General features: G+C 44.4%; 2 protein-coding genes across 2 annotated transcripts; one reads left to right on the forward strand and one right to left on the reverse strand.

The window, feature by feature from the left end:
* Positions 1 to 1,380: 1,380 nt before the first annotated feature.
* On the forward strand, positions 1,381 to 2,815 carry LOC123139090 (uncharacterized). Its single transcript, XM_044558898.1, has 2 exons — positions 1,381 to 1,896; positions 2,029 to 2,815. Exons 1-2 carry the CDS (start codon positions 1,770 to 1,772, stop codon positions 2,667 to 2,669), a joined length of 768 nt encoding a protein of 255 aa, XP_044414833.1. The 5' UTR covers positions 1,381 to 1,769; the 3' UTR covers positions 2,670 to 2,815.
* A 73-nt stretch (positions 2,816 to 2,888) lies between these two features.
* LOC123139099 (rac-like GTP-binding protein 5) lies at positions 2,889 to 6,281 on the reverse strand. The gene is made up of 7 exons (XM_044558904.1): positions 5,833 to 6,281; positions 5,073 to 5,160; positions 4,806 to 4,915; positions 4,621 to 4,684; positions 3,506 to 3,570; positions 3,327 to 3,392; positions 2,889 to 3,247 (listed from the first exon to the last, which is right to left on the reverse strand). The coding sequence occupies exons 1-7, from the start codon at positions 5,929 to 5,931 to the stop codon at positions 3,146 to 3,148; spliced, it is 594 nt and encodes a 197-aa protein (XP_044414839.1). The 5' UTR covers positions 5,932 to 6,281; the 3' UTR covers positions 2,889 to 3,145.
* Between the last annotated feature and the right edge of the window lie 5,130 nt (positions 6,282 to 11,411).

The raw sequence follows: 11,411 nt of genomic DNA on the forward strand, positions 1-11,411 counted from the left end.
TGACCACCCATCAACCACTTGATCACCAATGTGGAGGACAGCACTAACGTCCTCGAGAGGAACATGGAGTACCCCGACAAGGAGATGAGCAAGTCGGTAAATTAGTTGCCCGCCAGCCACAACACCTCTCCGTCTACAACAGGCCACCTCGGTCCATTCATGCTACATGGTAGGCACACTAGATACGAGTCAGGAGGAAAGCGGCGAGATAGTAATAAGTGATCAGGAGATCAAAATGCTTGACCAGGCGGTCTTGGACGATCTTGATCATTATGCAGTCCAGCTAAAAATTCTAGTAGTCGTAAACACAGTTTCTAAAGGAAAGGGACACTTGGAGCGAAGGGCATCCGAGCTAGAAGAGGCCGAGGGGCTGTTGCGAACTCGCCATTCGATTGGAAAGAGCATTCGGGCAAGGACAAAGCCGGCCTATCGAGGAAAAGAAGAAAGATGAGCAAAGCAATCGAGATTCCACAGTTACATGCTCGGAGTCCTATCACACGCCGGCAGAGAATATGCATGCAGCAGCAGGGGCCCTGGTTAGGATCAACTTCCCAGATGGACATGCAGACAAGAATCGATGGGAGAACGGGTCACAACTCACAAGGAGGGAGGCAGCTTGCCACCGTGAACCTCTGCTCCCCGCTTCATCCGCATATATAGTAGTTATATCATAGTATCCGAACATGCAAATGTTGAATGGTGCACTTGACCCAACTTCTCGGAGAAAATTGAGACACGATGGAATGCAGAGATGTCGTGGGAGGCAATGACAGCTTGTGTGATGATGCACAAGATGATTGTGGAGGATAAGGGTGACGGAGTGCGCCACGATCTGTAATTTTACTTATTTTATTTTATTCTAAATTTTTTGTCTGGTATTTGGGAAAACCAGTGATCCTATGCAAGGACATTGTTGAGCAGAATCATGCGTCATCCAAGGAAATTATCCAAATGCATGCATCAACAGACTCGTCATGGAGCAACTCATGAGGATGATGTGGTTCAACATTTGTAGGCGATTCGATTAGAATAAGTAGAATTCAACAAACTCGACGTAGAATGGAATGGAAGAGGAAGGAAGAAAACAAGCTATGCGTGTGTTTGGCGGTAAAAAGGATTCAAGTTAAAGCATGGCCGGCCTCTTGGTAAATACTTATATTAATGTCAAAAACGCTCTTATATTATGGGACGGAGGGAGTATTAGTGTAGACAGTAGTAGGAAAAAGAGACTGTGAATGACAGAAGGTGTTGTGTTGGTCCCCTCCCCCCTCCCCTCCTTTCATTTTCACTGCAGCATGCATGCATAGTACTACTACGGTAGAGACAGTGGTAGTGGAGGAGCCTGCTAATTTATTTGCCTGCCCAAGCCTTTCCGTGCACGGCACAGACGGATAGGATCAATTGCGTTGCGTTGCGTTGTGTTTGCGTGTGTACTGTGTACCAGTGTACGGGAAGGTGAATTGATGAGCCCTCTGACTTTTCTTCGTTTCCTTTCCGTGGAACAGAACAAAGAGCAGAGCAGCTGCTCCGCCTTCACTTTCTCCAATCTCATTTTCATCTCATTTCATCCCATCCACGCCAACGGACGGACGGACCCATCTCTTCCCCAATTTCGTCGTCGCCGTCGTCTTCTTCTTCTTATTTCTTCTTCTTTCCGTGTCCGTCCACCATTGCTGCTTATTTCTTTCTTTATTTGTTTCTTGTCATCAATCTACCTATCCTATCTATTATCTTCTTCTTCTTCTTCTTCTTCTTAACACTGATTGACAATGTGGCTTGGGATCTCCAACTCCAAGCAAGCACAAGGACAAGGAGCACTGGTCGTCATGCTTGGCCTCTTCACCATATCCATATCCATGTCGATGCTGCCTCTGGCCGCACCCACCATCCACCACGGTACGGTACAGTACATACATATTCTTCCCGATTGATGCATCTTCTCCTCCTCCTCTCTCTCTTCTTGTTATGTGCCGTGCATGCTGTGCTTGGCTCATTTATTCTATTCTATCCTTTGGGAGGGATGTGCAGAAGGAGGCGCTCAAGGCGGAGGGGGGAGACCAAACCCAGCCAACGCGCTGGTAGCGCTGGTGAACGCCGACCGGGCAGCCGCCAAGCTACCCGCCCTCCGCACCACCAGGGGCCTCGGCTGCATGGCGCTACAGTGCATCGCCCGCTGCCTCGCCCTCTCCCCCGCCACCGCCTGCGCCGCCGACGGCACGCTGGCGCCGCCCTGCCACCCGCCGGAGACCGACATCACCGAGGTCTACGCCGCCAACTGCGGGGTCGAGCTGCCCACGGTGGACGTCGTCTCCGGCCGCATCCTCGGCTGCAGCAGCCAAAGCTCCGACGGCGTCAGCGGGGACGCGCTCCACATGGCCAACGCCACCGTGATCCGCGGCAGGGAGCACGCGCAGGTGGGCGCCGGCGTCGACCGCGGCGGCTTCTGGTGCCTCCTCTTCAGCAGCGGCAGCCCCAACTCCAGCTTCCGGCTGGAGGCCGCCGGCAGGGGCATCGCCCAGCAGCACGGCTGCTTCAGCGACCCCGACGTCACCCTCTCCTGCACCACCTCCGCCGCCCACCACCAAACCAGACGACTCACCGCCGGAGACACATCCTTTGCCTTGGCTGCTTCCACTCTGCTTTTCCTCCTCCAGTCTAGTCTAGTCTAGTCTAGTAATGAATAAACTGTCTGTACCAACTGAATTGTTAAGCTAGCAGAGACACCCCAGAAGATACTAGTATTACTCGGACTTGTAATTTTGCTATTCAAACAGTCTGTCAGTCAGTGATGAGTGTGATCATTTTTCAAAACATTTGGGATTCGCCTAAATTTGCCACTGCAAATCCAAAATGCAAAGCACAAACTAACAAATAAGCAGCTAGTAGTATATTTCAGTAAGTACTAGGATTGGATTGAGCAGTCCATATATATAGCACAGTACAAACCAAGTTCATCATGAGCTGCTGCTGCAACTTAGTAAAAATTATGTCAATCCTACATATCTTCCTTATCAAGCCAAACTAAATTATACAACAACAACAACAAGGAGAGGCGAGGCGAGGCAATTATGATCCCTTTGATCGAAGCAAGACACTGCAAAACAAAGGGCTGCTGCTCAGCTCACTCTACCATTTTGAGCTAGTTTTACAAGATGCTGCATCCTTTCTGCGACTTCCTCTTCTTCCGCTTCTGCTTCGGAGGCTGGAGAACCACCTTGATCGCCGCATCAAACACCGCCTTGATATTCTGCACCAAGCAACCAAATCACTAACCCAACACTGCTACTAGCCTTTTTCTTCACTACCAGGAGATGCACTCATTGTACCTGCTGTGTTTTTGAGCTGCACTCGATGTAGGCCGTCGCGCCAATTACCTTCTTCAGCTCTTCACCCTACAATCGTTAGCCACAGAGATGAGATCACTATCTTATGCAAGGAAGCAACGGAACATACGCATATGCTATTTATCTTCTCAAGGAAAAAAACAGATAAAGCTTCCGAGTACCTGAGCTGTGGAAATAGGAACAGCCCCAGGGTGATCCACGAAAAACTGCTCGTCATCCCGCAGATCTATTAACATCAACATAGTTGCTGAGTTATACAACATTTCTTACAGCAACAAGTAGCAAGAAAGCAGCAATAGGCCGAAACATGCGGAATAATGTCACATCTTATTAGACGTCATTTCTTACAGTCAACTGTAATTGGGCATCAGGTACAAAGCAATGCAACTCAATCTCAAGTGGCTACAACAGCACTGTGTTCCACATGTTCTCAAATTGACTAAACCGTCGTGAATTTGAAAAGAACGTGTGCAGAGCTCTAAGAGGTAATAACATCAAGAATTTCTGTCATACTGAAAAATGAATAAAATCAGGTAAAGAAAACAGACCTCGGTATATATTGGATTTGAGCCAAAGAATATGGACTACAACCAGATAGAAACTAATCTTAGGTTCAAACTGATGTCTAGTCACTGGCATAACAAAGGAAATAGCATTCTGGTCTCTGCAACATTCATTAATTTGGTACACGAGTATCATCACACCTTTATCAGAGATAAACCGAATATCATCACAACAAGTCTTAATTTCACAACGGGGAATTCAACATTAATTATAAGGATCTCAAGTTTTCGAATTAACACAAGTATCTCCTGCAATACTAAAAGACACGAGTCTGCCATTTTCTTGTTTAAGGACCAACAAAATTTCTCAGCTAAACCATGAGCTGGTTCTTAGTAGAAGAAAAAACTACTTGCTTGAAGGGATATATGCCATATTCCTGTATTAGAAAGTATTGGGCAGCAGGCATGCCTCCATAAAATTCAAATAGCTTGCTTGCTTTCCGTTCAACCAAGCCAGCAGCATTTCAACATGCAAAGATGGGTAAAGATGATATTGAAATATCATAAGACCGCGACCATCATCAGTGACAGTACAAGTGAACTCATGACAACAAAGATGCCTATACTTAGACAGGGATTTCAGACTACTTAAAGCAGAAGCAATGCAATAGGACATAAAAGGGCATGCCAAGCATAGTTCCGGCAAGAATTACATAGAAATGTGATACTTTGCAGAAGCATAACAGAGATAGGAGACGAATGGGGGCATATACCAAGCTTTGTCCCAACAAGAATTATGGGCACACCCGGAGCGTAGTGCCGTAGCTCAGGGATCCACTGAAAAATTACAAGCACATGTCATATCTCATAAGCAAGATAACAAACAATTTATGAAACTAGAACAAGTCATCGAGAGTGGGAGCAAGGAAACAGAGAGGATCAAAGGAGGATGGGTTGCCTTCTTAGTGACATTCTCGTAGCTTGCTTTGCTGATAAGAGAAAAGGCGAGCAGGAAGACATCGGCACCTCGGTAGCTTAGTGGGCGTAGTCTATTATAGTCCTCTTGTCCTGTTAAATTCATCGCATTTTTTCCCATTAATTATTCTGGTGGCTGTGATTTATTGAACACACACACACACACACACAGAGACTAGAAGATGGAAACGAGGATGTTGATATTAGCATGTGTGCACATAACATAAATGGGGGGAAAAGAAAAGCTAACCTGCAGTATCCCATAATCCGAGGTTGACGGTGCTCCCGTCAACCACGACGTTAGCGCTGAAGTTGTCGAAGACTGTTGGGACATAGTCCTGTAATGTAATGGAGGAATGGAGGATAAGGCACGTTTAGTAGTATAAGATGCAAAAGTGTTTGCTTACTGTACATTGGATATGAAAACGCAGTTGCTTCAGATATTCATCATATTGGGTGGCACCAGTCAGATGAAGATGAACGAACGCAGTAAAAAAACATCTAAAAGTCATTTTGTGTGTGTGCTTGCGCCTAGAAACAGGGAGGGAGGGAGGGAGGGGTTAACATTTAAGAGTTTTCATGTGACAGCAATTGATTTGATTGTTGGGTGGAGATAAACTCCTCACTTGGAGTTGGAGGAGACTAGCAGGGACGGATATATAGTAAGTATTTGAAAAGTAGCTAGTAAATTGAGTGAGGCTAGCATTAGCATAGCAGGGTACTCTAGTTGGTTAAGTCAGATTCTCCCTCCCTCCCTCCCTCCTCATCAACCTCCAACACAATCCATGAATCAATCAATCTTCTTTTTCCCTAGTATTTGGAAGGCTTAGCATCGGTTGAACTGAAAACAAAGGAAGTAGTCTTGATTCATCTTGTAAAAGTGGGGAATCCATCCATCTGTCTTGTTCCAAGAAGAAGGGGATCTATCTATCTATCTATCTATCCATGTACATGTATGTAGGGTAGAGTAGTTGAAGAAGGGAGGAAGGGAACGGAAGGGAGCAGCTTACGGTGGGGAAGGTGTTGGATGTGTAGGAGATGAGGAGGCAAGTCTTGCCGACGGCGCCGTCCCCCACCGTCACGCACTTGATGAACCGAGAAGCGCTCATCGCCGCCCCCGCCCCCGGCTTGGCCTGCCCTTTCTCGGGATTTCTTTCTTTCTTGAATTCAATTTAATTCACCGCCCCCTCCTGGTCCTGGGTCGATCGATTCCCGCCAGGCCCTCGCTGCGACAGATCGATCCGGGACCAAAGGAAGGGGAGGGGTTCCTCGCCGCGGTGCGGTGCGGTGGTTGCCTTCCGTCGGCTGCGGCTGCTGTTGCGGTGGGGGGAGGAAGAAGCTCAGCTCAGCAGCGACAGACAGCGAGCAGAGCAGAGGAGGATTTGCTGTTAGGTCCCTCCCTTCCCCCACTATCACTACCACTACCACAACCACTCGCTCACTGTTCCAGCCGATGGAGATGGAGATGGAGATGGCTCAATTGTTTGCTTGCTTGTTTGTTTGTCTGGTGTGGGCGTGCGTGATTCCCCCCTCACAAAACGCATCCATCCTATCTTTCTTTCTTTCTTTCTTTACTTTTGGTGTCACTTCTACAACGTCAGCACAAATCCAGGCTCTCTCTTTCATTTGACCCTTAATCTATACTTCTACTTCCTCTGTTCTAAAATAGATGACTCAACTTTATACTAATTTAGTATAAAGTTGAGTCATCTATTTTGGAACGGAGGGAGTATATCTATATCTATATTCATATACCTATACCTAATAATAATAAAGGAGCTGGTAAGCAACTTCATATTTGAAATTATGCAGCTGAGTTATGAGGCTTTATTTAGATAATAGAGAAAAGAAGTAGATGAAAAGTACAAAATAAAAAAAAAAAGCTATTGCTTCTTGCGGTGTGTCATCAAAATTGTCTCTAAAGTTGTCAATAATTACCCACTACGCCACCCATAAGTGGAAAAATGATTCGTTTCACGGCATAGATCATTTTCTTTGGGTTATATATAGTCCTAAAAACTTAAAAGTGCACCAACACTATTTGGTGAGACTGCCGCTTGTTGCGAGCATATAGTGCGGCCCACTAGCGCCAGGTGTTTCCTGGTCGGAGCGAAGCGGGTTCACTCACGCGCTGATATCGTTGCTATGAACTAGCTTCACAACTTTATCCTTATCCTCTTTTCCTCAAGTCCATCAAATCCGGCAAGGAGACAACATGCCCCGGAGGCCGAGACCAAGCGGCGGACCGGAGGAGCCTGGAGAGCCGGACCAGCAGTGCGCTCTTTCTAGGAGCTGGATCTGAGGTCCCCAGCTGCTGCAGCCCTGGCGGGAAAGGGCCGCCGTGGCGCTCACTCCGGAGGGCCACTCTCTGTCGCGCTCCTCCCAGCGACATGCAAGGCACGAAGCGTACCCCCGGCCGCCTCCTCCTCTTACATACTCCCGGCGACGCCAAAAATCGAGAGTCCGCCGAGGCCACTCTCCATCATGTAATTCTCCAGGAACTAGACTGGCAGGTCCTTCTGATCGACAAAACCGACACTAGTATAAAACAGGGCTTTGGTTCGGGCCTGGCCAGCCCATTAGTCCCCGTTCTTCACGAACCGGGGCCCATGGGGGGCATCAGTCCCGGTTCATGAGCCCAGGGGGCCGGCCGGGGCCTCGTGGGCATTGGTCCCGTTTCGTCTGGATCCATTTGTCTCGGTTCTAGGCACGAACCGGGACCAATGGTCCTCGCTCCTGGCCCACAACCATTGGTCCCAGTTCGTGGCTTGAACCGGGACAGATTACCGGACTTTAGTCCCAGTTTCTACGATGAACCGGGACAAATGAGTTGCCTATATATACCCCATCGCCACAGCAGAGCACTCCATCGTGCTCTGTTTTTTCTGGCCGGAGAGGGGAGGGCATTTGGGTGCTCTAGCTCACCTCTTATGCACATGAGGTGTTCGATGAAATGTCCGAGCCACACTAGTTAATCTTTCTCCTCTCGAAACTCGACCTCCGAGCTCCATTTTCCCCGAGATTTGTCTAGGTTTAGCGGTCCGTCACGGCCCGTCCCCGTCTTCACTGCCGTCGAGCGCCCGCGCCGATCTCGTCGTCGGCACCACCGTGGTGAGCCTCTTGTTCTTATCTTCTTTCTGAAAGAAAAAAATTCTTACTTCAGATAGATACTTGTCTAATTTTCTTACTTTTATTATTGTTATTATATAGTGCGATGGTTTTGGTATCCTCCCCCTTCGGCCCTCTTCAGATATGGTATATATTATCTTTTGATAACTATTTGGTTCATTTATTGTTTATGACAATTATGCCGACCAACGTGACATAGATTTTATTTATCTAGGAGGTTGTTAAACCGGAAATTCCAACCAACCCTATTGTTGAGAGGTTAAATTTAGTTGAAGAAGAAAACAATTACTTGAAGGAAAAAATAAGAAAAATTGAGGAGGAGAAGATGATATTGGAGCTGCATGTTGCGGATGTCATCGATGATCATAAGATCAAGATGGATGCAATGCGGTTGGAGATTAAAAAGATTAGAAAATATGTTATTCATACCGAGGCTTGGTATCATTATGCAGTTGGATCAGTTGTTACCTTGGTTGCGATTATGATCGCATTTGTTGTTGCATTGAAATATTTTACATAACTAGGTCTCTGCCCGTGCGTTGCAACGGGAATAAACGCTCCCATGACAATAAAACCGAAATATCGTGGAAGAAACCACTACCATAGCAGTGTCAACGGGTCGGCAGAAAAACATTAAGTTCTCAGCCATCTTAATTTAGTTACATATATGTTCATTGCCACTTCTTTAAAATATCATATATATCTAAATATAGTCTAAATGTACAAAACAATATTATTTAGTAATCTAAAGCATCTTATATTTTTTTCGTGAGAAACATCTTGTATTTGACTATTTGTTGACAGAGGGAGTAGTAGATTATCATATCAAAATGTCCCTGCATATATGATTATAACAAAAACCAAGATAAATATAATCACAACAACCATTTTTGTGCATAAATAATTCAGTTTCTCTACAATTAGATTACGTGATGCAAATCAAAATCAAAATCTTTAACTTCTCTATTGAGGGTAGAAATAGTAAACAGCATCTCATTGTATACTTCTTAAATCTTTTTCAAGAAATGAGCAAAACTAAATAACAAAATCATATGTATACTTCTCTGTTTCACCATCTCGCTTAAGTATTCCAGAATCATATGTATTTTCCAAGAATACACGTGCACCCGCTCTACAAAATTTATCCTGGACCCTTAGACAGTAAATATATGCATTTATGATCTACAATAGAAAAAATAACAAATAAATTAGAAATTCTGGATGTGTGTAAGTATGACCATCGGAGTATATCTTAGTTGACCTCGCTCTCCATCCATATCTCATCTTCTAAAAGACATTTTAAATCTCGATGTGTCAAGGTTGTGTCATGGATATTCACGAACTTGGTTTTGCTAGGGAAGGATATGATGTATTGCTTCATTTCAGTAAAAGTAATAGTGCAGGCATTTTCTTTTGAAACAACAGAGACATAAGTAAAGCTTAATGAATAAAAAAACATGTAGTGGTTGTTTGTATAGGGAGTACATTCAATCCAAGTATGCAAGTCAAGGTATTTTTTTTTCTCGTTGCCGTTTTTTATTGGTATGGACCGAAATGACCAGTTTTCGTAAAATCTCACATTTTTTTCTCCTGAAATGTTCAAACAAAATTTGAATTCAAAATCAAAAACTGTCAAAATATTTTCTATTATGGCAGTGATAAGCTCATCACACGCCCTAGAACAGGCCGTGGGATTCGAATCAACCCATCTTTTTTCTTGCTTTTAGCTATGAAGCGGCCAGTGGGAGAGTCACGAAAAAAATACTGCGTGAGCAAGAGGGATCGATGGCGCTCTATCTCTAGATTGAAGGTAGTGTTTTGGCGCATGCAACGATTACCATGGATAAGCGCATGTAGAAGCTGATCCGCCGGTTGCAAATACGTCAATGCAAGGAGCTCACCTCGGAGGGTGCGACGGACATGGCGAGCGGAGCACGAATGCAGCGGCGGCCGTGGCACAACATCACCCGGAGGACGACCTTGAGGTGTTGTACACCGGTGAGACCGTCCCGACTGTCGTCGGGTCACCGGCGTCCACAACTTCTCTTCCATGAACGTGCACACAAAGGATCCGCCGGAGAGAGAAGAAAGAGATATATGAATCACGTATTCAGAAAATCCAAATCGAGAGCGCATGTGCACGACATCAATGGGAGATTTATTTCCTTCTCTTCCAAATTGAGAGCTTTTGACACGCGGCCTTAACTGCCCCGCAATCTCCGTGATTATCTTCCCTACACACACGTGATTGCTTCTTCTGATTTGTTTACCGATTGGCTAGCACCATTATGGCATGCAAAAATATCGACAGCAAGAAAATCACCAGAGATATTGCTCTCTTTTATCAATCGTATGAGACGGGGTTGGACGAAGAGTTTGACGTAAGAGGGGAGAGGGAACACTATGTTTCTTTTAGGTAGTAGAGATTTCAATGTATGGTTTAATTAGATGTTCTGGAGAGCTATATGTTGTTCAATGAGAACTATGTATGTACTTTGGTTTTAATGTGATGATGAACTTCTATTAATTTGGTCACTTATCTATTCATGAGAGGGTTGAAAATTGATGATGTGGCTTTCAATGGTGCATTTTGATCACAGAAAACTATGGAGTTCAAATAAGTTCAAAAAAATGAAATCCCTTTGTAACACACGAGTTTCCGTATGAAACCCTGATACTTCAAAGAGATTGTCTGTTTTGTACACGAAGTGCATCCAGTTTTTGCCGTAACCCTCTCTACTTTCTTGCACATGCTATGTGGGTGAAATGATGATACCATGTCAACTTTCAACCTTTTCAGAGTTCATTTCAAATGCTTTTCAATTTCATGGTCTTATAGCTTAAAATAATCAGTAAATGCATAAAAAATAACAACTGAAGTCAGAAAGGGTTGAAAATTGATGATGCGGCTTTGAATGGTGCATTTTGAACACAGAAAAACTATGGAGTTTAAATAAGTTCAAAAAATAAAATTCCTTTGTAACAGACGAGTTTCCGTATGAAACCCTAATACTTCGAAAGAGATTGTCCGTTTTGTACACGAAGTGCATCCAGTTTTTGTAGTAACCCTCTCTACTTTCTTGCACATGCTATGTGAGTGAAATGATGATACCATTCCAACTTTCAACCTTTTCAGAGTTCATTTCAAATGCTTTTCAATTTCATGGTCTTATAGCTCAAAATAATCAGTAAATGCATGAAAAATAACAAATGAAGTCAGAAAGGGTTGAAAATTGGTGATGTGGCTTTGAATGGTGCATTTTGAACACAGAAAAACTATGGAGTTCAAACAAGTTCAAAAAAATGAAATCTCTTTGTAACAGATGAGTTTTCGTATGAAACCATGATACTTCGAAACAGATTGTCCGTTTTGTACACAAATTATCATTAAAAAAATTTATTTGAAACAAAATAATATAAACTTTAATAAAATACATAAGTAGAAACAAAAAAAATAAAC

This window comes from Triticum aestivum, chromosome 1B (assembly GCF_018294505.1).
Source record: "Triticum aestivum cultivar Chinese Spring chromosome 1B, IWGSC CS RefSeq v2.1, whole genome shotgun sequence".
In the NCBI taxonomy this organism is placed as follows: domain Eukaryota; kingdom Viridiplantae; phylum Streptophyta; class Magnoliopsida; order Poales; family Poaceae; genus Triticum; species Triticum aestivum.